We start from the raw sequence: 27776 nt of genomic DNA on the forward strand, positions 1-27776 counted from the left end.
TGTTATATTTCTGCTCAGCTCTTTATATATTCATGAAGACAGCTGTAAACATTCAAGCATTCATTTATTCATGCAAACAACAAATGCTCATTGAGCGTCTGCCATGTTGCTATGCACCAGGCATCATAATACCACCCTGGAGAGCATAGAATATAAAATAGTGTTCCTGCCCTCCAGGAGCTAAGTGCCTAGTCGAATTTTTAATTCCACGCTGTTATTTCAGAAGGCTCGCAAGAAGGAAGACAGGAACTGCCCAAGGAAGGCTGTCTGTCTGTCCAAAGGAATCTCTATGGCATGTGCCTCAATCATGGTCAAACCTGGAAAAGAGAAACTACTCTAGGTATTTCAAGCAGAGAGGAATTTAATGTGAGGAATTGGTTATCAAGTTGTTGGAAGGGCTGGAGGGGCAAAAGGCGTAGGTGGTGGTACTCAAAGGTTGGGAAGCTGCTACTGCCCTTTCTTAGGATGAGTGGTTGGAGGAATCACAGAAGTTACCGGAGCCTGTAGCCCCTGCTTGTTTGTTTGTTTGTTTGTTTTGCGGTACGCGGGCCTCTCACTGTTGTGGCCTCTTCCGTTGCGGAGCACAGGCTCCGGACGCGCAGGCTCAGCAGCCATGGCTCACGGGCCTAGCCACTCCGCGGCCTGTGGGATCTTCCCGGACCGGGGCACGAACCCGTGTCCCCTGCATCGGCAGGTGGACTCTCAACCACTGCGCCACCAGGGAAGCCCTGTAGCCCCTGCTTTTGATCCTGCCTATCTGGAGCTGGAAGCAGAATGGCTTCTCCCTTCCTGTTGCCTTCTGATCTCTCACAGACTCCTATTGGCAGAATCCAACTTGACCAACCGACTAAGAAGTCTTGATAATGTAGTTTGCGCCTCTAGACCTGCAGTAGAGAGAAGTTATAGCAGGGGAAGGCGGATGTGGACGGTGGTGGTAGTGAAATCCACGGTCCAATAACCAGTGGAGAGGGAGAAGGTCTGGCAGTAGCCACTGACACCCAGAGTTTTTGTGACTCGGTACACTGAGATGTGACCAGGCTTTGAAATCTGACTGAAAGTAACTCTTATGGATTGAAATGTATCCCCTGCCCCCACTCAAATTCATATGTTGAAGCCCTAACCCCCAATGTGCCTATATTTGGGGATAGGGCCTTTTAGGAGATAATTAAGGTTAAATGAAATCATAAGAGTAGGGGTCTCATTCAATCAGACTGGTGTCCTAATAAGAAAAGGAAGAGACACCGGAGGCATGTGTGCAAAGGAAAAGGCCATGTGAGGATACACAGAGAAGGCAGGCAAATGCAAGTCAAGGAGAGATGCCTCACCAGAAACCAACCCTACCAGCACCTTGATCTTGAACTTCCAGCCTCCAGAACTGTGAGAAGATAAAGTTCTATTGTTTAAGCCACCCAGTCTGTGGTATTCTGTTATGACCACACAAGCTGACTAGTATAATAAGCAAATATATAAATGATGAATATAAAGAGTTGGATGCCAAATTGCAAATTTTTACTAAAAATGCAACTCTCCAAAAGACTGCCTACTTATATTTGCTGGTCAACACATTCTCCTTTAATAAGTAAAGCTACATGGGAATCCAATAAAATGAGGAGGTTGTTTGATGACAGTGGTCTCTGAGCAAGGGAGTTTGTTGGATAATACAAATGACCAGTGTCATACCGAAGTGTCTTTGGGGGCTGACGCTCATTTTTCCTCTAGACCTGCAGTCCTTGTTGGGTTTGCATACATGAGGGTGCTCTCTTCCCCCGTGGTGCTGGGGGCAGAGCGTGTGAGCCTTCCTGACTTTTCCTTGGTGGGCCCCTCCTCTTTTCATACTGACACAACCTGCTTGCCATTTGTTTCTTTTGGTTGGCCTTGCTTTGATCCTTTTGGACAACTTACTTTGATCCTCTCCATGCTCGTTTTATGGTTTAATTCACAAATTTTCAAGTTCTTGGGGTAGAGGTAGTACATATACTTAAGCTGATAATTGGCCAGGATGTACTGCTATAGCTGTACTGCTTATTGCCTTTCACTGTGCCCTTCTGATCAGTCAATACCTAGGCCGTATCAGTTGCTAAATGTTTTGAATGTCAATCTTTGCCTCTATAATTAGCATCATAAAATGTGAAAAGAAATTGACCAGGTTAAGCTGTTCAATCAGCCTTCCACGTAGCAGACTAGCCTGTTCAGGAACTGTCAAAAGGATCTCCATTTCCCAATGACAGCTTCATCAGCTTATTACAGAGCGAAAAATTCAGTCACTAGAGTTGCTTCTTAACGAGTTGAATCATATATACCAGAAGGGGTAATGAATATATCTAACATTTAAAGCTTACGTACTATGCGATCTTTATTTACTTTATTTTATTTTTGGAGCAAGGAAAAGTTTATTGCAGGGCCAAGCAAGGAGAAAGGGTGGCTCGTGCTCAAAACCCCTGAGCTCCCTGCTGTTTTTTTAAAAAATAAATTTATTTATTTATTTATTTATTTATGGCTGTGTCGGGTCTTCATTACTGCGTGGGGGCTTTCTCTAGTTGTGGCGAGTGGGGGCTACTCTTCATTGAAGTGCACAGGCTTCTCACTGCCGTGGTTTCTCTTGTTGCAGAGCATGGACTCTAGGCACGCGGACTTCCGTAGTTGTGGTGAATGGGCTTAGTTGCTCTGTGGCACATGGGCTTAGCCGCTCTGCGGCATATGGGATCTTCCTGGCCCAGGGCTCGAACCCTTGTCCCCTGAATTGGCAGGTGGATTCTTTACCACTGTGCCACCAGCAAAGCCTCCCTGATGTTTTTTTGGGAAAAGCGTTTAGAGGCAAAATTTGGGGTGAGGGCTGTAGGGTGTATGGCTTTCTTCTGATTGGTTGGTGGTGAGGTAACAGGGTGGCACTCCAGGAATCTTGTGCTCAGCTTGAAGTTACCATCTTCCACCTGGGTGGGGACCTTAGTTCCTGCAGAAGAACTCAAAGATACTGTTCTGTATATTCCTTGTGGAGGAACCAGGACCCCGCCCCAAGGCTGCACTGTTGTTTCTTGACTTCTTCTTTGTTTCTGCATCCCCTCCCTTCCCTGATTAGCAACTGTTCGAATCTGCCCTTTGGAACTCAGGGAAGGTCAAGGAGGCTGAATGAAGCATATTTCCTACAAAATAGGGGGACACGGAAAAGATTTGTACCCAGGAGTGCCACAGGGTCCTGCTTGGCTTCAATCCCCCCTTTTCTTTGATACTCCTCAATCTTGAGGAGAACAGGTGTTGGACAAGAAAGGGAATAACGTTTTGGATAGAGACTTTAATCATAAACTCAGCAGAGGAACTCGGTTTTAGGGGGACTTGGTTTCAGTCCTGCTATGTGATCTTTCAGTGGATCATCTCATTAATCATCACAACAACCCTACTAGGAAGAAGGTCCTGTTGTTAGTGTCCTTTCATAGATGAACCAACTGGAGCTTAAACAGATTAAATAATGTAATGTGATCAGCGAGTAAGGGGTGAAGTAGAGAATCAAACCTGAAGATTAACCATTGTATTTAGAATAAACAAGTCACCTTGGCCAACGAGACCCTGTGTGAACTAGTTGTTACTTAAATCTCAGAACTTTTTTCACACGTTTTCTTCCTAGTTTGCTTTAGGGCACACAAACCTCTTTACCAGCTCCTTCCCAGCAGAAAGACTGGCCCCTCTACCTTGGAATGCTTTTTTTTTTTCACTCCGTTGGGTCTGTGTTGCTGTGCGTGGGCTTTGGTGAGCGGAGGCTACTGTTTGTTGCAGTGCGCGGGTTTCTCATTGAGGTGGTTTCTCTTGTTGCAGAGCACAGGCTCTAGGCACGTGGGCTTCAGTAGTTGTAGCACGTGGGCTCAGTAGTTGTGGCACACGGGCCCTAGAGTGCAGGAGCCTCAGTGGTTGTGGTGTGTGGGCTCAGTAGTTGCGGCATGTGGGCTCTAGAGCTCAGGCTCAGTAGTTGTAGCACGTGGGCTTAGTTGCTCCGTGGCGTGTGGGATCTTCGCGGACCAGGGCTCGAACCCATGTCCCTTGCACTGGCAGGCGGATTCTTAAACACTGAACCACCTGGAAAGCCCTGGACTGCTCTCTACCCATGTTTTTATATGGCAGCTCATACCCTTACCATTCTGTCTAAACTTTGCTTCCCTTTTCACACACTTGACCCTCAGTTACACCAGTCTCAGCGGGTTGTTTCCTTCATAGCAGGTACCGATCGTGGTTTGGAGTTGTTTGCTTATTTGTTTTCTGTATCCTCCCACTAGAATGTAATCTCCACAAAGGCAGGGGCTTGGTCTCTATTTACGTGCTGTGTCACCAACATCAAAGTACTGAGTCCTCCATTCATTAGGCATTTAATAAACATGAGCTAAATGCCAAAGTATCATCTGTTGTGATCTATTAAACCCCAAGGCTCTTGGGAATATAAGACTCAGGAGGGCATGCTTTTGTTGGATGGGGGAATCTCAGGGCCTGAGTAGTCTCTGTAGCTGGACTGATCGTCACAGAGAGTATTCTGAGCCACCAGTGCATAGAGTCCCCGGGATGAGACGGGGGCTGCAAAGTGGGTGGGAACAGCTGAAAGCACGAAAGACAGCCCCCAAATAAATTTCAGTTAACTAATCGTTTGGCCTATACTATTAGCATAGAACTAACTTTCTTCTGACAAATGCTGCCAGTGCTTTGTTGGTTTTTAACTCTTAGGCCCTACCAACAAGCAGATATTAAGAACTGACTATAGTTAAAGAACTGACCTAGGTGATGAAGGTGATTACTAAGGTCCCTAAGGACTTCTATGAACCTTGGGAGGGAAAGGAATCGTTGCCAAATGGAGTGATGCAGAAGGTTTTGGGAAGGATCGGGGATCTGAGCCAGGCAAAGGGAGGATTAGACCAGATGGAGGTATGATCCGAAGTGTGGTTTCGGGAATGTTCTTCGTGTGTTTGGAGATTGTAAAGCCTGGTTGGCAGGAATTAGACCTTGAACATGACGTTGAAAACTTTGGATTTTATCCTGAAGTCAGAGTGGAGTTTCTGAGTGGACCAGTAATGAATTAAAGTGAGTGTTCCTGAAAGTGAGAGATGGAATGATTAAAATGGAAAAGAAGCCCATCAGTTTCCTACAACCGACTATAATGTGGGCAAACCCTGCCTGGGTCACAGCTGTCTCAACCCTCTTCCTGGTAGAGGAAACCAAGAGAAAGGGGCCACATACTGTGTATAGGCTGTGAGGTCCCGTCTGTTGCATCCTCGTTAAACTTGGAGCAGTTGAAATAATTCTAAAAAATATTTCTTCTCAATTGTGTCAGAAACTGATTGGTATAGCATGTTATTAAGCTCAGCTCTTCTATGTCGGCTGTTCAATGGCTGATATAAAACGTGCTTTTTGCGAATTATGAGCAATTTCTGTACCTCGCAGTGCCTTCTGAGTCATCAGAGGCATATTAAATTCTGTCGACTTGTATTTAAGGTTAACTGGTTTTTAATGTTATCCGTGCATAATTAGAACTTAAATGTAAGTTGTCATTTATCGCCTTTAAACCATTTTTATGTACATCATTTGAGGGCCATCTGTTATCTGTTTCTGCAGTGGAGAAAGATGAGCTTCAGAGAGCCTAAATGACTTGTCCAAGTTCACTTGGCTAATGCGTAGGAAAGTCTGGGTTCAAACCTACTTCATTTCAAGCATTTTACATCTCGGTACAAACTGGAAGCCAGTATTTAATACATCTAATGCATCCTTACTAACCAGAATACCAAGTCGTTCTAGAGCAAACAATCTCAGTGGAGTGCAGGGATTAACTCTATCTGATTTGGTGAAATGCAGTGGGTGTTCAAATACTTACGATAATGATGCCATGACCATTCATGTGGATTCAACCTTTCCCAAAGCAAATGTCTCTTGTAATGTTCCTTAAATAGGTTTAAATTATTTTTAAATTAAATATTGACAATAATGTTCATGTTTCAGTTTCCCCTTACTGGGTCTCGGACTCAGCAGCTCTTGGCTATGGAGCGTGGCTTTGTCCATTTGCTCTCATGGAATTTGCGGACAGCGTCCCTGCGCACAGCGACAGAACGATGCTGGCGGATAGAGAGAGGACGGGTGTGAAACAAGCGTGGCATGAGACGGACTGTTTGCTTTTTTCCACGGTCTGCTGATTAGACCTGCAAACCCATTCCGTGACTCCATTAGGAAAACCTGTGAAAACACAGGGGCCTCCATAAAGACGACTCTGACCTTGGCAGCGGGCGAGGGTTTTGGAGTCGAGAGAACCCAGTTCTAAACTTATGATTTGGGTCTGGGTATTTTTGGCTTCAACACTTGCTCCTGATTTGAAGGTGAACAACAGGGGTCTAAACACTGTTCGCTCGGATGGTAAAACACATGTTCACTTTTTGCAGTGACCCTGGAAACAGAAGGGGAATTCTTATAAATCACAAAGGAAAATAAATAACTTCACTCATGGAGGGAAAGAGACAGCTTGAGAAAAGGGACTTTGGAAAAAGGCTGTCTCTAGATAGCAGTCTTGTGGTAAGTACTAAATATTCATTTACCACTGTATGTTTTGGCTTAAAATGCATTATTCTTTGACTGTGATTTCCTGAACCCTGTGCTTTCAAAACCTCTATTCCAGTTACCCCATTAACAATATCTCCCGGGATTTTTGTTTCACTTATTTTTTACAAAGTCAAAAGCCAGCAAACTATTGGAATGTTTGTATAGTGTCCTAATAGGCAAATGTCCTAATCTGTCAGCATTATATATAATTACATTAATTCCAGCTGAAGTAAACTTTAACCCATACAAAAACACTACTGTACAGCTGATACCAAATGCCAAGCTAGTATATAGTTGTTCTGTCACCCATTTATCTTAACTCTGCGGGTAAGTTGAACAAGAATTCACTGGAGTTTCAAATACTGAAGAGCGAAGAAAATCTCTGAGATCTTGGGTATGTAAATTTGTCCAATGGTCCATAAACCTTCTTTCTAAAAGTTTGAATACTGATGCACGTCATTTTTAACAATTTGGTTGGGTTTGCTTTCGTGTATGAGGATCTGGTTAGTCCAAGGAAACAGACTCCAAAAGTCACTGATTTCTGAAGGTTGGCCCGTCTTTCACAGTCTGATCTGAGATGTTTGGGGTCACCTACTCAATGATGCATCTGAACAGAGTAAAAAATCAAATGAAGCAAGTCATTCTTTACTCTTTTGGTCATCTACTCAAGTAGAAAGGTAGCTTAGTACCTTCTCTGGCATGACATTTAGGGATGTGCTTTATTCATTTGTGTCCTCCCAGCTTCGGGCCTGGAGTTGGGGTCAGAGTAGGTATCCAATAAAATATCTGTTGATTTATTAGTTGCCCTTTTCCAATTCTGCTGCTGTAGGACTTGCTCTGTCGGTGTCTAGATTAGCTAGTTACCCTGTGATTGCTGAGGCTTCACGTCACAAACTGTTCATAAATGTGAGTTTCTGGGAATTGAGAAAAGAGCTGCATTTAACTTTTGTGTCTAGTTCTTCTGTGTCCCTGTGAGCTCTGTACTGGGCAGCATAGCTTCAGAGGCTAAGAACTCTTATAGGGTTTTAAGTTCTCCTCCCAGTTGGCATGCCGTCTTCTCATTTCTGAGGTCTTTCTGTCTCCAGGTACAGTGCAGTGAAAATGTGTGTGTGTGTGTGTGTGTGTGTGTGTGTGTGTGTGTGTGTGTGTGTGTGTTTATATGTCTATACCCTTTGCAACTTCTAGGGAAACTTAGGATAAAAAGATAATTTCTCAGCCTCTCCTTCTTTTCTTTGCCAAAGGAAACACTTCTTACATATCAACCTGCCAGTAAGGTCTGTCTGATGCCTAGCTAGGCACTCATGTAGTATATATAGTAGGAGCAGCCCGAGAAAGGTTCTCTTAACACAGAAGTAGCATCCTTGCTGATTAATCCCTAAAGCCCCCAATTTGGCCTTAGGTCCCAGAGAAGATACAAAGACCCTATAAAAGCAAGCATGCTAAGCTATGGTCTTTAAGTCATTCACAGTAACGCTCATTAATAGAAGGCCTTGGATCATTCCCACATGTCAGACAGATGAGCAGAATTTTGTTGAGGGAGTTGGTAAAGAAAAGGATACAGAGCACAGAGTGCCAGCATGCAAGGCTGGGCTGGCGCAAGGAGGGGAGGGGACGTGGATTATCACGAGGGCACTGGGCATCTGAAAATCAGAGAAGGAGATTCAATGAAATTTTTGCCATGTTTAAATTTTCCTTAAGGACAGACTTGACCGTGAGCATAAATCAAAGCCGTCATATTACCTTTGCCGGCTGAAAATCCCAAATCAAGCTTGCGTTCCCATTGGCATGTGGCTCTAGCCTGAGTCTTGTGGGGACTGTGGATCCGTTTCTTGACTTCCAGCACAAAAGAACATTGGGAAAAGGAGAACTTGTTGCTTGGTACCACCTGAGAAACGTCATCCTGTTAAATCTCCCTAAGTGATGCTTAGGAGAGTTTTTACACTAGTGAAATGTCTTCCCTGTTCACTAGAGGCAGATTGAATGTGACATCTGCATGTGCCTGTTGGGAAAATCCTGAAAAAGAATTCGTTCTCCTATGACTGGCCCAAGGTACAGGGATGCTCGAATGCTATTCATCGTTATACAGGGTAGGCCATGTGACTACGATTTTGCCTTCTGTTTTACCGTTATGTTCTGCCCTCACATAAGATGCCACTATTGGGACAATGACAGCAAGAGGATTGGTTTTTAGGGTGTGAGACCCATTGAAAGACCATAGTGAAGTTTATTGTGACTGTCAGAGAGACAGACACAAATAGGGGAAGAGATTAAAGCTGACTGGCCTGTAAAGGACTTGAACCCAAGACCTTGTCCTCCTCTTTGGCTCTGTGCCGAAACCACACAAATACCTAGGCAAGAAGCACACAGGGATGATTCTAGATCAGGGTTGCTGGGAAATACAAGGAAAAAAAAGAAAAAGAAAGAAACACTGGCACCATATCACGCACTCTTCATTCCCAACTCATTTTCTTTTTAGTTTTATTATTCGATTCGATTCTATGTTAGTTTTGTTTTTCATTTTATTTATTTATTTATTTTTTTCTATTCTATGTTATTTTTAAATCGAAGAATCCAAATTGGGAATGGGTTATCCAGTCCCCTCACTCTGGATAAAAAGTACTTAATAATCAGCAAGTTTAAATGCTTTTCCTGAGGCTGCACAAGTAGGATACAACCAAGAGTAGAAGTGAGGTTTCTGACCTGTCACTTCAGTTCTTTGTCTTTCATTCTCTAATAATAACCCAGTTAGAGAAGATCCTTTGGAAAACTGAGCAGAGGAAAGAGAAACATACTAAGCTCTCAAGTCGACATTCCACTGCCGTAATCGTTATGACCCATATTTTTGAGAGTCAGAGGGCCCAGAGGTAATTTCCACTTTCAGATTTTGCAGGCAAAAAAACTCCTTAGAACGTACCGCAAGAATAAGGCACTATTAACTTCATTACACTTTTTATTTCACATAATCAAATCATGAAGTGTTGAGTAGCTCCCCTGCAACAGTTTTAAAAATTTTTTGCTGGAGGAACCACAGAATAAAAAAACCTCACAGTCCAAGTACTGAAAAAAAGCTCCAACTGGGGGATGTGGGTTTGTGGTCCTTGGTCACAATTTTGCTTTCAGGACGTGACACATGGGAGGGTTTGAGAGCGTGTGTGTGTGTGTGTCTGGGCGTGCGTGCACCCTAGTAACGCTAAAGTATTCTTTGATGTTGCTGATTTTTGACTTGGTGAATCATCCTTTTAAAGAAGAACGTGACAGGGGAAGTGAAACTGAAATGAAAAATATGTTTCAGTGTGAGGCGTAAAGACACGGAGAGAAAGACAAGCGAGGACACGTTGGCCTCTCCCGGTAGGAGTATGCCAAGTAGCCGCGTATTCATGGAAAGTACAGTCTTCTCTCTGATAACAATAAAAATCACCCCAGAAACTGGAGCCTCTTCCTGACCCAAAACTCTTCAGCCCACCCCAGGATGCTTTCTGATCAGAAAAAGTCAGCATTTCATACTGCTTTTTTGTTTTCAGGAATCATCTCTGCAAATAGGCTACATGTATAGCTGTTTGACACTTGTAGCTGTGCTAGCGTTTAGCTGACGAGCAGGCCAGGGAGTGAACGTTTTTCCAGCTCACATTTCAAGAGCAAAGATTCTCTTTTAATTTGGGGGGAAAATACTTTTTGCGTTCAAGCACAGATAGGAGTAACAGTTTCTCTCATGAGTGATGAATTCCATGTGGTACCCCAATCTTTTCTCCCCCACTGAAAGGAAGACAAAACAGTGGCCATATTAGATCCTCACATCTGACGGAGTGCACTTTTGACAGACTCGTGGGGAAGCCCCCTCACAGGTCCTTCAATTCATCCTTCAGCCTCTGGATGGTTTGCATCCAAATCATTAGAGTAATTAGGCCTTCCACAGGCTCACATTAACTCTGTCAATCAACAAACATCACTGAAAACCTGCTTTATATTTGAGATGCTTTAGTAGCCATGGGATGTGCTGGATAGTTGCCATTTCCCCCTCCAGATCCAGTCCATCCTTCTCTACCTGGCTGTGCACCCCTGGAGGATATACCACGTGGACCTTGTTCAAAGAATCCCTGGCCTTCTGACATCTCACTGAGTTTGGCCAATGGGCTGACCTAGAAGGCCATCTCAGGTTGGGAGGAAAGAGAAGTCGAGGTCATCGTTTTCCTGCTCTCTCCCTGCCTGGCTGTGGACCACAGTGACTGGACTACTCTGCCTAGGGCCACAGCTTTAGTTGGGCAGCTGTCTCCCACAACTTTAGCTGCAATTACAACCACAGCTCTCTGTGTTGTGGCACCTTCTCTCTCCCCAGGCCCCTTCAGGCTTTTTGGTAGTAACGACTCCTGGGTGTTGCCAGCTCATCTCATGCTGGTTTGCTTTAGGTCTGCCCACACTCGAATCAACAGTGCCTTTACCAAAATCTCCTCAATTAAGTGGTTTGAGTGTGTCATCTTTTTCCTGCAGGGTGACCCTGACTGATATGAGGAAATATTCCTTCTCAAAGTGTTTACAGTTTATTTGTAGAAGCTGATCTAATAAGCAGGAAAAATAACAGAACATGGAGAAGGTACACAGGTGTGACATTGACAGTGACAGGACTTGAGATCATTCTGGGAGGATGTAAGGAGGCACCATGCAGTAGCTGTTGTTAGAGCTGTGCTTTGAAGCAATGGTGAGAATTCGATAGGTAAAGATTGGGATAGAAGAGAAGGACTTCCCCGGGGGTCCAGTGGTTAAGACCCCACGCTTCCAGTGCATGGGGCACGGGTTCAATCCCTGGTTGGGGAACTCAGATCCCACATGCTGCATGGCACGGCCAAAAAATAAAAATAAATTTTAAAAAAAAAGAAGAAAGGCAACCCAAGGAGATTGTCCTAAACCCCTTGGTGACAAGTCATTTCATTGCTGAATTATTTTTCTCCCAGGAAAACTTCTTCCTTATATCAAATTGTGATGGTTAATTTTATATGTCAACTCAACTGGGCTAAGGGATACCCAGATAGCTGGCAAAACATTATTTCTGGGTGTGTCTGTGCGGATGCTTCCAGAAGAGATTAGCATTTGCATTGGTAGGCTGAACAAAGAAGACTGCCTTAACCAGTGTGGGTGGGTATCTGATCTGCTGAAGGCCTGCACAGAACAAAAAAGCAGAGGATGGGCGAATTTGCTCTCTGCACGAGCTGGGACATCCACTTTCTCTGTCCTCAGACATGGCTGCTCCATGGCTGTTCTACAGGCTTTGGACTCAGACCTGTATCATTGGCTCCCTCATTCCCAAGCCTTGGGGTTTGGAGTCAACTATACCATCAGTTTTCCTGGGCCTCCAGCTCCCAGACAGCTATGGGACTTCTCAGCCTCCGTAATCACAAGAACATTCTCTCATAATAAATCTCTTTATTTACACACACACACACACACACATACGCACAGACAGAGCCCTGACTGACACGCAAATTTAAACTTCCGTTGTTTTATCTTCAGTTATTCCGTCCCCCCAACCCCGCCACCCTGTTTAGTGACTGGAAGTTATTCAAAGCAGGTGTCAGCAATCTCTGTAAAAGGCCACAGAGTGAAGAGTTGAGGCTTTGCAGGCTCAATGAGCAGTCACAACAACTCAACTCTATGGTCGTAGGGGAGAGAGGACACAGACAAGACAGGGACCAGTGGGTGGGGCTTATATGCCAATAAAACTTTATTTACAAAGACAGCAGCAGGCTGGATTCTGAGGGCTATCTGAACACATTAGAGAAATGGGAAGCTTGAGGGTCCATGTTGGCTTTTCCTGAGTGCTAACTGTCTGAGTAGTTATTTGTGTTTACCCTCAGGACAGATAGTACCCCGAGGCAGGCAAAGAGGCGGGTTGAGGCGTCATGCAAAGATGCAGGTTCTCAAGAAGTTGAGGAAAGGGAAAGGTTTTAGAAAGGTCCAAACTCGCTGAGACTTTTTCTAAACGCAAAGTATGGGCATGGCTAGTGTTGTTCACAGCAGCCATTGGATTGTGAGTACTCAGGAAAATATCTGTATCTTGTAAATGCTCCAGGCATTTCTGTAGCTACCCCGACCTTGTTGGTGCTATAGTTAGATTACCCTTCACCAGAGGGATGCTGTGCAGAAACTACCAGGTTGCTGGAGAAGGTTTCTAGCTACTCAGATCCCAGCTACCTTTGACCCCTTCTACTAAGGGAAGCATATGTAAAGTAGGGTTTACTCAGTGCCTCTGACCGCTGGGCAAAGACCAAGCTGCCCTCTGGGAAGCCTGACATTTGTTCTCTGATGTCAAGATTGTTTGAGATTTCCCAAATGATCATCAAGTGGAAGAGGGTCAAGGAATGAGAGCAAGCTTTTTATTTCCCGACTGCTTCATTCCCCCTAAAAAAAGGACAGTTCTCTTAGCCATCTCCTAGATGTCCTAAGAACAGACCCTGCACCAGAGCCAGATGTTGGAAGGTGTGGTGTTGTCTGAGGATCCAACCAAGGCCTCTTTTTAAGGAAAAAGCAACAGTAGAGAACAGGCCAGCTTCGGTCTGGGCTAGTAACCTTTCTAAAGTAGTATGCTGAATCTTTGACTGTTCCCTTTGAAAGCGAGCAGTGGTAGAGCTTAAGAAGTGTAATATCCTTACATGGATAGTTACCCAGTGAATCTGCCCACCAGCCTAGCTGAGTCCATCATGGAGGAGGATGCCAGAGAAATGCCCTGTCCAGCTGCCCTCCAGCAGCACAGATCCTTGGGGACTATGGATAGATTTGGGGCAGATGAGCTGGGGGAAGACAGGGGAGGCTTGGCCAGGTGGGCACAGCCCACAACACTTGGTTGCTAAGCATTGTAGAGGGGCTCCGGACAAACAGAAAGAGATCAGAACCCAGCAAGGACAACGCTGGGAGGGAGATTAGAGATTTGAGCAACGCTGCTGCTGAGGATGGAGTCTGAATGGAGAATAGGACAGAGGGGCAGCTGTAGAATATGCCCAGGTGGTGGGCCTGCAGTGTGTCAGCAGTGGGGCTGGCTGAGTCGAACACAGAAGCCACCTTAGCAGACAGTGTTCAGGCAGAGAATCACGCATCGAATGTCGACCAGGAGGGCTTCCTTCCCTTAGTGATAATAGCGGCAGTTTTTTGAGGCTTACTGTGTGCCAGGCACTCCGCTCAGTGCTTTAGGTGGAAACTGTCATTTAATACTCAGGACAACCCTTTAAGGTAAGAAGTCTAATTATTCCTGTTTACAAATGAGAAATCAGAAGCTTAATAAGCTCATCAACTTCCTCAAGGCTATAGGACTGCAAAGGGAATTAGAGTGAGTGATGGAGTTGGGATTTCGACTCAGGTGTGTCTACCTCTAGACTACACTGTGCTGTACAGCTTGGAAGCAGAAAGCCTTTTTTGCCAGTGACTGGGAGTTCCTCACATGATGCCTCCCCAACCTTAAAGAGCCCCAGCCTCAACAGGGCTAGAGGTTTACATGTCCTTTAGCACATCTGCCATATTTCTGCCTCCTGGTATCAGAAGCCTGATTTTGACAAAAGAATTGTCAAAGGGGCAGAGGTTGGAGGGGGAGGGTTATAAAGAATAAGAAATGCATGTGTCAAAACTTGGTCTAGGCTTAATTTCTCGTCTTGTGCTTTTTCAGATTAACTGGGTCTTGGAACCAACTTCTATAGAGATTAAAATTTATTTTATATGTATATCTATATATAGATATATATATAAATGTGATATATACGTATATAATACGATATATACATATCTATAATATCATAGATCTGTAATTTAATATTTTAGCCATATAAGGACTGATTGTGGTGTGACATGTACGAACCAAGGTGGAATTATTGATTAGGATGGCAGTAGAGTAGGGAGGAACTGGTGAATGATGGGGCACCTCCAAATATAGCACCCCCAGTATGCAACAGGCTTTATAACTTGAGTGATGATCCTATCAAATGGCTGTACCTTCTTTTGACTGGGCCACTGGCTGATGGAGATGGTTAGGGAGCCGGCATCATTTCCCATGAGGAGATTCCCAAAATATGTCATTTGTTTACCCACCCTCTGCAATTGGTGCTCCTTCATCTGACGCTGCCCAAAGGAGGGTCTGCCTTTATTATGGTGATGGCTCCCCCTGAATGAGTCTTCTCTCCCTTCTTATTTCCTTTCTCTAATCACTGAAAATCAGGCAGACTGCCATCGTAATGGTATCTTTCCAAGTTCTTATTAAAATGTCCTTTCCTGAGTTGCCGTAATACTCACTGCTGACCTTTATCTCTGCATTTACCACTTGGGCACATGCCTGTCTACTGTAGAACCTCAACCGAGGCACTACTGACGTTCTGGGGCCTGTATTTCTTTGCTGTGGTGGCTGTCCTGTGCTTTGTAGGATGTGTAGCAGCATCCGTGGACTCTACCTACTAGATGCCAATAGCTCTCCTCCTTTAGTTGTGATGACCAAAATTGTCTCCAGACATGGCTGATTGTCCCCTGGGGAGCACAGTCAATCCAGACTGAACTGAACTGCAAGCTCCTTGAAGATAAGAGAGCATTGTTATACTCACATTTGCATCCCTAAAGTCTGACGCGTAGAAAACACTCCGTGAAATGAATGAATGAGTGAATGTACCAGTGAGAAGCAGTTCACGGGCAAGCAGCCACCAGAGGGAGACACTGGATATGGGGGAAGATGGAACTACCTGGAGAAGGCACTGAGTGCTGGTTGAGAAGGTTGGGAGAGTAGATGACACCCTGCTTTTCTGGTTTGCCCCGGGATGTGTCTAATGTGTGTGTGAAGTTTTTACTATTATGCATCAGAGACTTTTAACTTGGTATCTGGGCCCTCTTGAGTCCCAAGGTACTTGATAGGGCAAATTTATGAGAAGATTGCAGAGGTTTAAATTCTCTGAAATGTATTATATTAGATTTTATGTGTATATGCATATGTGTATTTTTCTGGGGAGCAGGTCCACAGGTATAATCAGATTCTCAAAGACATCTGACTCAAGAATGGTTAAGTGGCTCCACCTGCCATTAATCTAGCAAGTCTGGTCCATAGCACCTGCACACAGATGGCATCCCTTGCCCAGGTCACAGAGCAGGATCTCAGCAGCACCTGATTCCATCACCTGTGCTCAGCTGCTGCCATGAGTGCTGCCTGCCTGCCTCGGAGATAGCTCTGTGCCTACGTAGCGTCTCAGAGATCACTAAATCAAAACGGGAAACGTTTTGAAAGGCTTTGCAAATGCTGTGTTATGGGTAGATGATGAAATAATACTGCCTCTACAGAAGAAATAAGTACAAATGAGGAAAAACATTTGCTGAGCATGTTCTGTGTTGTTTTAGGGATCAGAGATCTGCTTGTCATTCTCCTGGTATCTCACCGTCTTTCAATAATGGGAGTCATCAGATCATACAAGTTTCCATGGCAACTGAGTTTTCTGCATCTTCCTCTGGTAGCCTAGGATCGTTGCCGCGGTGAACTCTTGAGTGCTTTGTCCATAACAAGAGGTAGCGCTTTCATCAATCTCCTTAGAAGCAGGTCCTCAAACCCAAAAGGTAGCTGGGTATCCTCTCTGATAGGTGCTTGCTTTCCTTTCCAGAGTTTCTAATGGATCACCCCAGGAATTGAGCACCTGCTAGGTTTGAAGCACGGTGGGGTGAGTGCTAAGAACGCAAGGCATGGTTTCTGCTTTTTTTTTTTTCTGCTTAAAAAATCTAATCACATATACAGAAATCATAGTAATACCAGCAGTGATGGGATTTAGGAAGAAGAGGTTACTCTCTGGCTATATTGATCAGGGCGGACTTACCAAGGAGGAGAGCTTTCATATCCCCCTCTAGGAAGTTGGTCCAGATTAATCTATGGTGTCTCTGAGTGCCTGGAAGCAGAAATTTATTGAGAGAGCCACAGTGTCTTAAAAGAACAATAGAACTCCAAGGCGCCTGGGAGGAACTGCCGAGACCCTAAGAAAGTGCTGTTGTGATCCTGAATTTCCATCTTAACTTTCCTTTTGCCCCCTCTAGCCACCCGTCCCCACCCTTCTATTAATATTCTCTTACCCGTACATCCTGGTGCCAGGCAAAATGCACCTCACAGATAAATCACGTTTATTTTCCTTTCTTCGCATTCATTTATCAGTGTGTGTTATACCAACTATATATATATTAGCTGTATTTCAGCAGCTTAACTGTCTCACACTGATTTACCACCCTGTACTCTAGTTCATTGTTATCAACTAATATTTATTAAGCATCCACAGGGCTCATGGCTATGAATTTGGCAGCCTTTTCATTACTTTCTCTTGCATCGCCGTGTTCCACTGACTTGGCTCAGCTAGGCCAGTGTTTATCATCTTCCTGCCAGTTTTCTATTCATATGACAGTGCTCGTATTCATCCCAATTTCAATTAATATTTCAAGAGCAAATCCAGGAGCCATCATATTAAAACGCTTCACTTAATACCAGACGCACTGCCTCGACTCTGTCCCTCTCACGTACGAATTTTGCAGTTTTCACCTAACACAGAATCCCATTTGTCTGGGCTGCTCTCTACAAGCCCAAACAGTGGTTCCTTCTGGTTCCTTTGCATTCCAGGCAGCTCCAGATGTTTCCTCCTCATAAATTTCAGTCCCTTAACTAGGCTTAATGGATCATAATTGTCCATTTCCAAAGATGCCTCTGAGGTTTGCTTGCCTTCTGTCTTTCAGCACCTTTTTGGTTCTTAGTTAGAAGCAGTTGTCTTCGGCTTGGTAGGTTTCCTAATACAGTTAATCCATTGACTGCTCTCACGCATGTGTTGAGGGAAATAAAATCATTTGGTCTAGTGAATTCTGGGATCCATCTGTCAGAGCCAGCAATAAGCAGGCTCAGGGGCTGCTGGCCTTTCTGTGAGGCAGAGCTGTGGTCAGAGGCCTGCCACCCCTGGAGACGGTGAGGCCTCGAAGGCTGGCAGGAATCGGCGTGGGTGGGTACAACGCTGAGCTGACGTCCTTGAAGGCACCGACTAGATACGACTGGGACGCAGCTAGAGCTGACTGTCCTTCCTTCCTCCCTGGATGGAATCCTAGCTAGATGGTGGTGGGAGGAGCTATTTGGAGAGCTCCTGGGCCAAGTTTGCCGTTCTACGGAACGTCTGACCTCATTCCTGTTTGGCGGGGTGCAGCAAGGAGGAAGTGAGGGTAACTCACTCACGTGGTTGGTGTTGGGCTGCACCCCGCAGGCCTGTAAGGTCTGTACTCGCCCAGCTTCAAGACCGAGGAAAGAGCCTGGAGTCAGCAACAGAGACATCAGTGGTTTAACAGATGGGGGAGTTTTTACACGTCTGAAGCGACACCCTACCCTGTGCAGCGCACGCCTGGCGGCAGTCTTAGCTCCTAGGGTGGGGAGGGGAGATTACCAGTTATAGGGGAATTGATGTCATGTGGGCTCATTAGTTACCAGGGAAACAAGGAGTGGGGCACGCCCCTCACCGCCCCTTTGATAAGAACAGTTGCTAGCTGGGGCCTGGCGCAAGTATGCAGGAAGGTCAGTCACGTGAGAACAAGAGAACAGCCATCTTGAGTGGCCTGACCATACAGTTAACACTTGTCATCCTCTTAGGAGGACCTGAATAAGTGTCCACAGTTTTGCCTACAAAGACGTTTCAACCACAATCCTGCTTCCTTACTTACTACATCCATCGAGGTTCTAGAAGGAAACAGATGGCACATGGAGCCACATGACGGAGGAGAGTTTAGTAAAGAGCCTTTTTACCAAGGGGTGATGGCATGCAGGGAACTTACGTGACCGTAGTGCAGCACCCGAGGTTAGAAGCAAGCGGGGAGCCATTACCATGCTAGGCCTGGAAGGGCAGGGGAGAGGAGGTGGTGACCAGAGGACCATGTGGCCACAGGGAGGGAGGCACTTGGCAGGAGATGTCACCTTGGATGGAAGGACGCAGACAACCAGCGGGGAGGGGGTCAGCACCAGGGCGTGAAAACTCCCACCGTGGTCCCCTCCCACTCTCCAGGCTCCTGCTGGCACCTCCCATTTGTCGAACCCAGTTGGAAACCGGAGAGAAAGGGGACCCTCAGAGCACTGGGGCCCAGAGCACGGTAGAGAAGGGTGGGGAGTGGGTGTGTAGGGGCCGACAGGATGTATTCAGTGTACGTATCGTGTGTGATAGATGCCCCCCCCCTCAGTCCCTCTCTTCTGACATTTCTGGTATGAGAAGATAACGCTATCCTAAGTCAGACTAGTTTATTATCGGTATATTGTTAGAAATGGGTCCCTGCCTGTTACTTTCTAGTCAGATTCGCCAACTTGGTTTGACCTGAACATTATGATGTCACACCTTCAGAAGACAAGTTGCATGTGGCCAGGAGCGCGGTCTTCTCTGCCAGGGTCCTGATAAAAATGCCCGGTGCGGGGCTATGTACGTGTTGTCCGGAGTACAAGGCATGCGGTATAGTGGATTAATCACTGCATCAGAACTTGAAGTCTGTAGGCTTGAACTTGAGGTGACCCCTATAGTAGATGTGTGGCCTTCGGCAAGTCTTTGAAACTCTCTGAATCTCTGTGTGCTCAATAGTGGGGTTGCCATGAAGCCAGAGGAAAATAAAGAACAAGAGGTTATCATGTTAAGTGAAGTCAGACAGAGAAACACAGATATCATGCGATCTCGCTTATCAGTGAATCTAAAAAACGATACAAATGAACTTATTTACAAAACAGTAATTGACTCACAGACATAGAAAACAACCTTACGGTCACCAAAGGGGAAAGCGGGGAGAGGGATAAATTAGGAGTTTGGGATTAACATATATACCCACGACTATATATAAAGTAGATAAACAACAAGGACTTACTGTACAACACAGGGAACTCTACTCAGTATCTTGTAATAACCTATAATGGAAAAGAATCTGAAAAAGAATATGTATTTTATACATATATATATATGCATGTGTGTGTATATATATATATATATAAAAAACCGGATCAGTTTGCTGTACACTTGAAACTAACACAACATTGTGAATTAACTATACTTCAATTAAAAAAAATAGTGATGAAAAGAGTCAGTCTGTGACTCCACATAATTTATGTGCAGAATAAAGTCGCCATTGACACTGAAAAAAAAAAAAGAACAAGAGGTTGCTCTGGCGGTGGTAGGACTCTATGCAAATGAAAGATCTTGCTGTTCCGGCCCCGGTGCAGCTCCTACCTGCTAAACTTCAGCTGATCAAACATATACGCCGCAGTGGCAGCTTCAGGAAGAAGCATGCTCTTAGAGCCCCCTGTGTACAGAGTACTCCTGTTAAAGGGTACAGGGGAACCGGAGGCCGTGCGATGTAGTGGAAAGAGCATGGGCGGGCTGGAGAATCAGTCCGAAGCGGGTGGGAATCTCAACCTGCCCAGTTCACCAGCCTGGCCTATGTCAGCTTGGCCATGCTGCTTACCTCCTCTGAGCCTCTGTGCTCTCATCCATAGGCAGAGGTGCTAATCTCCTCCTGGAAGGAGGAGAATGTTAGGAGCATGAACGGAAAGGATTCGCGGAGAGCACACGGCACAGTGGGTGGCGTGCGGTCTCCTCTGTGCCGAAAATATGCAGAGCTGGCTGATGCGGGGCCTCCAGATGGCAGCTTCTTTGTCTGCAGATGGAAGGGGGCATTCAGAAAAGATGTTTTTTTTAATGTGTGGTTTGCATATATTCATATATGATGTGTAAAAACTGAATGGTGTCTCCATGATGGTATCAGCCAGAAATGCTCACCCAGGTGTTAACCACAGGTTGTACCTGACCAAACCTTGGATTCCTTTCTTCTTCCTGCAGTGGCTGGGTCCGTAGGCCCCTGTTAATGAGCTGTACTCCAGACCTTCTTATATGGAGCGTTATATTTTTTCTGGGACTTTTGGCCTACTGCTGTCACCCTTGAAACCCAGCCAATGTCTATTTATAACAGGCATTTATTCGAAAGGCTTCCAGAGGTGCCCACAGTCTTCCAAGCAAGTGTACAATGACCCCCTGTGCACAGGGGCCGGCTGGCTCTTGGGCCCCAGGCTGGAGGACCGGGCCCCCGAGCCTCCTTTGTTTGCCTGATGCCTTCAGTTGCTCTGAGCTGTGCCAGCTCAGAGCAGTGGGAGATGAGATTTGGGGAGGGGGCTGGGGATCATTTCCCATGTGACTCCCTCTCTTTACTTCGATGGGGGAAGAAAGACTCGGAGGGGTCGAAGCGGGAAAGATTTTCCACGACATAAAGAGAACGCAAAAGGAAACAGGGGCCCAGTGGCCACTTGCCAGGTCCCAGGAATGCGCCAGCCCTGGGAATTGGCCCCTGGCCAGCCTCCTCAGGGGCTGCTGACTTGGGAAAACTGGCTCCCTGGCCTCTGCCAAGAATGCAGACAATGGCCTTTTGGATATTTCACTTTTGAAAGTTAGGCTTTTGTTTTATTATCACCAAAGGTAACATTCATTGGGCACCTACGTATTCCTGCCAACAGATAAAATGCATGATTGGAAGTCAGTGTAACTTAAACCGAGCAGAAACACCAGGGTCCTCATATAATGTTTACAGCCTGCTTCTAATAAGGGCCTTATCCTTTGCTCGGCTACGTTGCTACCTTAAACGTGAGTGCTGAGTGGTACTGCAATTCTAGAATTAAAATTCGTTTGTAAGTGCTCAAGTGAGCTGTATTATGTCACTTGAAAGCACTGACATAAATGGAATCAGCTTGTACAATTGTCGTTGGGTTGAGAAAAGATTTTGAGAGAATGAAGCACAGAACCAGTGTGTTCTGATGGAGGGAAAGAGGCCAGGATCCAGCCACTGGTTTAGGATAGAGTAGCTCTGTCATACAGGATACTGAATTCTGTGATGGAAAGAGGGGGACCAATTACACACTCCGCTCAACGTGTCATCACATTGTGTGAAACGTTACGGAAAAATCAGATGACCTTAAAATATTCCACGTGGTTTTTAGTTCCTATTTGAATTAGTGGCATTGATAATAATAATCATAGCGACTAACATTACAGAGCATTTACAATATCCTGGGTGCTGGACTTAATTATTTTATTTATGTTAGCTCACTTAATTTTCACAACAATGCTACAGGGAGGGACTATAACTTCCCCATTGTACAGATGAAGGAACAGGTTTAGAAATTAAATGACTGCTCTCTAAGATCACTCGACTAGTAAACACCAAGGTCAGTCTTACCAAAAACCTCATGCTCCTAATACCTGCACCGTCCACGTGTATCTTGGATGCATTTCAAAGTTGAGAGGCGTGTGCCTCTCTGGCTTTGATTGGGGGCCTTCTGGTTTCCCTTTCCCATGGTGATGGGGTGGGTTATTCCCAGGATGCCGTCTTCTGGAGGATTCTGTGCTGTAGCTTCAACAGCCATTTGACAGTGGTTCTTTTCAAAGCAGTTTCCCCGTTGGCTTGGAGGCCTTTACTTCAGATATCACTGTGGCCTCCCTCATGTTGAGAAACCTTCCTCCACATTGTGATGAGAGGTCCTACCAGGTTTCTGAACAATGGGGAAGATGGAGCAAGCTGCTCTGAAGAAGTTCCAGGAACTTTACCCCTTTGCAAAGGAGGCCCGCACACCTTGATTTAAGAAAGTTCTATTTATGTGAATCCAGATTTACACAAAAGACACATCAGGGGTTGCTTCTCTCCTCTTTCTACAGAGATTCCTCACAGAACAAAGGACGCCCCAGAAAGTTTCTTTAAATAGACTTTAATGCATTTTAAATTGAATTGAATTTCCAAAATTCAATTTGTGGTAGTAGTTTCCCATGGAGCTAAATGCCTAGCATCAGACCTTTTTTTTTTTTCCTACGATGGAAAACAGATCATAGATGGTATTTGGGATTGGAGCTCTTTCCCCAGGAGCCCTGAAGGGGCTGGAGAGCCTGTCCTTGTGCACAGAGGGAGTTTTCACTCAGGGGAAGAAGAGGAAAGTCACCCCCAGGACACCCAGCCTCGGCTTCTCCCTGTCAGAGTCTTTCTTCCTTTCTTCACTCTGTAGCTCCAGTGGGGCTCATGGGCTGTGCGCTCGGTCATAACGAATGGGTGGTTTCCTACAGTTGATCCAAGCGACTCAGACATCCTCACAACCCTCCTGCATGTTTGTGAAAGACGTTTCTGGCATGTGTGTCTATAAAAGTTCTTCCCTCCTTGCAAATTATATCCGTTAAACATTATTTTTATGCATACCATGGAGCCTAATCCTCTGAGTAAATGAAAGAGAAAGTAGAAAGGGGAGACATCAGCCTAGATGTAGATTCTGACTCATTGGTGATGTGCGAGGCACTGCACTGATCCAGTTTACATATTTTAATGAATCCTTTATTCAACAAATATTTATTGTGCTTGATTCTTCAAGGAATTCTGTGGTTAAACAAGACTGATACCGGCCTTCTCTTACAGAGCTTACATTCCAATAAGTTCTCCAACAGCCCGGGAAGAAGGTATTATGCTTCCCATTTCAGAGATGTGGAAACTGAGGCTCAGAAAGGTTAAATCACTTGCCCCAAATCACACAAGTTAGTAAGAGTCAGCACTTCATTTCAGAACCAGAACTGAGTCCAATTGAAAGCCAGTTGCTTGGTTTTTCTCTACCCTGTACTATTTGCAGCACTTAATTGGATCAAATATAGTTCACATCTATATTTCTTTGATAATTGGAGATTATCTGGAAATCAACAACCAAAAGAACCCTGGTTTTAAATGAGGAATTAACTAGGATGAGTCTTAGTATAATAGGAGCCAAAAGATAAGTTAATCCTTTTTCCTATATGGTTACCATATCCCCAGTGGGAAATTGGAAAAGTACGCACAGTGGTTACTAGTGAAAGCACAGCCTTGCAAGTCACACATTTGGAATTGAAAGTCCTTCACCCAGAGAGGATCAACTGCCCTTGTGCAGGGCCTCTTTAGAAAGAAAAAGGGGACAGGGGGCTTCCCTGGTGGCGCAGTGGCTGAGAGTCCGCCTGCCAATGCAAGGGACACGGGTTCGTGCCCCGGTCCGGGAAGATCCCACATGCCGCGGAGCGGCTGGGCCCGTGAGCCATGGCCACTGAGCCCTGCGCGTCCGGAGCCTGTGCTCCGCAACGGGAGAGGCCACAACAGTGAGAGGCCCGCATACCACAAAAAAGAAAAAAGAAAAGGGGACAGGCTGATAGAAATGGTATACAGCCCTTACTGTCACAAAATACGACCCAGCTCTGCTACTGCCAAGCTGTGTGCCCTTCTCAAATTCTTTAACCTTTTCTGAGCCTCTGTTTTCTTCCGGACTTATATCAGGATCAAGTGACACAAGAGCAAAAACAAAAAGAAAACTTGAGAGAATTAAAAATCATACCCCGGTAACAATGAGAACTGTAACAATATGGGAACCAGGATGAAGAATAGGGGCTTTGACCGCACGGTGAGCCCCACCCAGTGCCTGGTGGAGGCAGCTTTCAAAGGTGGCCCACGAATGGCTGAGTGGAAAAAAAAAAAAAAAATGAAGGATAACAGTCACTCTAATGAAATAACAACAAAGCGTGATTGCAGGGCACTGGCTTTGTTCCTTTCATGTGTCCCTACAGCCACTATGTAAAGCTTTATTCTAGTGAATACTGTGAGTAAGCCACACACACCTTTTTTCTTAAATGTTTTTATTGGAGTCTAGTTGATTAACAATGTTGTGTTAGTTTCAGGTGCACTGCAAAGTGATTCAGTTATACATATACGTGTATCTATGCTTTTTCAACTTCTTTTCCCACTCACACTCTTAAATAAATTTTTTAAAAAAGGTGGCTTGCCCCTGAGAGCTGGAGTGCTTCTGGCCACTCTCAGATGCCTAGGAAGCAGCTCACGCATCTGGACGTGATCTAAGATCATGGTGGATCCCTGCCCTTGCCTAGAGCGAGGGAAAGGGGCCACCTCCATCCAAAGCCCCACTTCTCCAAGGAGCTTCAGCATTTCCCAGACACATTTGCAGGTTTGCCTTTTTATTTTTCCATTTATGAAATTTTCATTGAGCACCTTGTATGCAAGTCTCTGTGCTCCTATTAAAATCTTCAAAAAATATAGCTCTCTTAAAAATTCAGTATTTTTTTCCTCAGGATTTCTGCCATGCTTCCTTCAGAGCTCTAGTGAGGGCTCCCTTGGGAAGCCGCACAGATGGGAGTTACAGAAGCTCAAAGCCTGTGCTGAGAAGAGCTGCGTTCCGGAGGCTTTCTCTGCTTTGGCCCTTTGTGAATGTCAAGAGGGGAATGTGGATGGATGACAGAAAGAGGAAAGAGGGCATAGAACTGGGTCAGTCTTGAGGCTGGAATAACTCTCTAGAGACAGGCTAGTGACTGTTCAGCCAAAGGAAAAAGAGAGACCAGAATAATGATCAAACGGCAATAACAATACACACATACACAGACACACACATACACACAACTGATATCCAGTAATTGGATCCAATTTCTTCTCTGCTCTCTCAGCCCTCAGAAGCGAGCCAGCATTTATGTGATATCCCAGGGCACACAAGGACCCTGGTCCATGACGTCTGCATGGATGAGGGGTAGCAAAGGCCCCTGAAGTAGCACATCTCAACCCCAAGAGTTATATTTTCTGCCCGTCTCCAAAATGGGATAAATTTAGTACAGTTGGGAAAAGGCACATATCAGCCAGATGAAGATATGTGTAAATAAACCAGACAGACCATGTGTGGGGTTCCGAGTTATTGGGGAAATCCAAGGCCAGACACCGAAGCAGTAGGCCTTGCAGTTACCACAAGTACATGAGGTGATGGGCACTCAGAAATCTAGGGAGCCTCTATGCTCCCACGAAGCAAGGGCTGCGTGTCAAGTGTCGGATGTTAATGCCGCTTCCCTTTTGAACTCTGTGGTTCATGTCCTTGTCCCCCGGTTCAGATTGTCCCAGGAGGACTGGAAAATGATAAGGTGCCATGTCGTGGTATTTCTTAAAACTAATTATCTGAGAGAATTCATGGAAAACTGAATGGAGTAAGGGTTCACACTTGACTAAGATTCACTGTCATCCATGACAATGAATTGATCCTTTAGAAAAGTTAATAACTTAGCCATTGTTAATAGTAAACAGATCTGAACATCAGGACTAATCAGATCAAGATTTCTGGGTCTATATTCTTTTTTTTTTTTTTTTTTTTTTTTTTTTTGCGGTACGTGGGCCTCTCACTGCTGTGGCCTCTCCCGTTGCGGAGCACAGGCTCCGGATGCGCAGGTCCAGCGGCCATGGCTCACGGGCCCAGCCGCTCCGCGGCACGTGGGATCCTCCCGGACCAGGGCACGAACCCGCGTCCCCTGCATCGGCAGGCGGGCTCTCAACCGCTGCGCCACCAGGGAAGCCCCTATATTCTTTGTATACACACCTACATAATAAATTGACTAAATAAGTGAATAAACACAGCTTTAATTTTGAGTATATAACTAAAATGCTTGAGCTCTCTATTCATAGTCTATAAATGGAAAACTTTTTTATTAATACAGTTAAATTAAATTTGATGGAATCTCATTTAAAAACACATCTGTGGGCTCTAGGTTCTAGTACTTTTTCTCAGGTGAAACATTCTAAGGGTATGCTTTTTATATCTCAATTATTAAGTTCCTCAGATGGATTCACAAGGGTTAAGAACTAACTTCTGTGTTTACACTTAGGTAGGTAGATTCGTTGTAAATATTGGTTTCTGAGTCTGGCCGACAAATTTCTCTATGAAAAGGCATTTGTAGTCATGCTCTCGGTCTATAGCACAATGCCCAGCCCACAGAGCGTTCAGTAAAGGCTTGGGAAGTTGATGCTGAAAACTTGGCCTCTGTGCACTGGAGACAGGTTTTGGGTGAAGTAGAGAAAAATAGCTCTATTGCTTTGCCAGGCAAAGGGGGACACAGTGGGCTCTTACCCTCAACTGTGTGTTCCCACCCTGGGGGATCTGGTGAGGAGTTTTACAGCAATGGTTCAAGGGCCGGGTTGCTGATAAGGATCAGGGTGCGTGCAGGGCCTGCGCTCCTTTAATCTGGCCTCAGGTGGTCTCCTGATGAGCTTCTGTGGGTCTCTTAAGTTATCAAGCTGTGACCTTCTCTCTGGAATGAAGAATGCTTCATCTGGTAGTTAACATCTTCCATTTGGTGGGGGTTTTAGTTCTACAGAAGAGCTCCAAGATACTGTTATGTGTATCCCTTGAGGGGGAACCAGGACCCTGCCCCAAGGCTGCGCTATTGTTTCTTGACCGTTCCTCCCTTGTCTCGGCATCCCCTCCCTTCCCTGACTAGCAACTCTTTGAACCTGCCCTTCGGAACTCAGGGAAGGTCAAGAACAGGGGAACATAGAAAGGCTTCCATGTCCAGGAGGCCCACAGGGTCCCACTCGGTTTCAAAGTGAGTTGCCATGTGCCTGCAGACTCCCCATTTCTGGTCCCAGCTTTGTCACTAATGGGCTGATTCACTCTAGACAGTTGTCTTTTTTCTTCTGAGTTTTAGCTTTACGTTTTTGTCTTTGTGATCAGAGGATGGGGCCCAGTGACCTGTCAAGTTCCTTGAACCTCAGTGATTCTGTGATATCAAGTGCCTAGCACAGCGTGAGGAATACCAAAGATGGGATAAACAAGATTCCAGCTACCAAAGTGTTCCCAGTACAGCTGGGAGTTTCGGTCACTGAGAAGGCATAGTGGGCCTCTCCTCTGTGTTGCATTTAAATATGTGATAAAGGTGGGAATGTCTAATGATGGACTTGCAGGCATCAATGAGAAGTAAAGAGAGATCAAAGGGAAAGAAATCTATGTCACAAATGTATCACTATCATAAGAAACTCACTTGTAAAGATTCTGAGGAAAATTCAATTGTAGATAGTTTGTACTACCTGAGAGTTCTTGACTTAGATTCCTTTCAACTGCGTCAAGATAGCCTTTTTTAAAAAGTCAGTTTGCAATCCCATCTTAATGCTTGAACTTCCCACTTTGTCCAAAGCCACCCTGTGAGCTTTACAATGAATTCAGGGATTCTGTTTTGCCCACCGCACCGTTGTGTCAATGGGATGCGGCCATTCCAATTGGCATTTTGATATTTGAGAGAAATTCTTGTCCTGTCTAGTTTGCAGACTTCCCACCCAAGTTGTCTCTCAGAATTCTTCTGCTTTCCAAAGTTCTGCTTCAGAAAGACACGTGTCCATGGAGGAGTGTCTCTGACCTGATAAGCATGCTTGAGTTG

General features: G+C 45.2%; 1 protein-coding gene across 7 annotated transcripts in view; it reads left to right on the forward strand.

Annotated features, from left to right (window-relative positions):
- Positions 1-27776, forward strand: part of NCKAP5 (NCK associated protein 5) — a 992075-nt gene that overhangs the window by 78510 nt on the left and 885789 nt on the right. For all 7 annotated transcript variants that reach the window (XM_032638276.1, XM_032638275.1, XM_032638280.1 and 4 more), the window contains exon 2: positions 6402-6531. In XM_032638276.1, the coding sequence (XP_032494167.1) occupies positions 6463-6531 (69 nt within the window). In that variant the 5' untranslated portion in view covers positions 6402-6462. The remainder of the gene's footprint in view (positions 1-6401; positions 6532-27776) is intronic.

Source organism: Phocoena sinus, chromosome 7 (assembly GCF_008692025.1).
Source record: "Phocoena sinus isolate mPhoSin1 chromosome 7, mPhoSin1.pri, whole genome shotgun sequence".
Lineage (NCBI taxonomy): Eukaryota > Metazoa > Chordata > Mammalia > Artiodactyla > Phocoenidae > Phocoena > Phocoena sinus.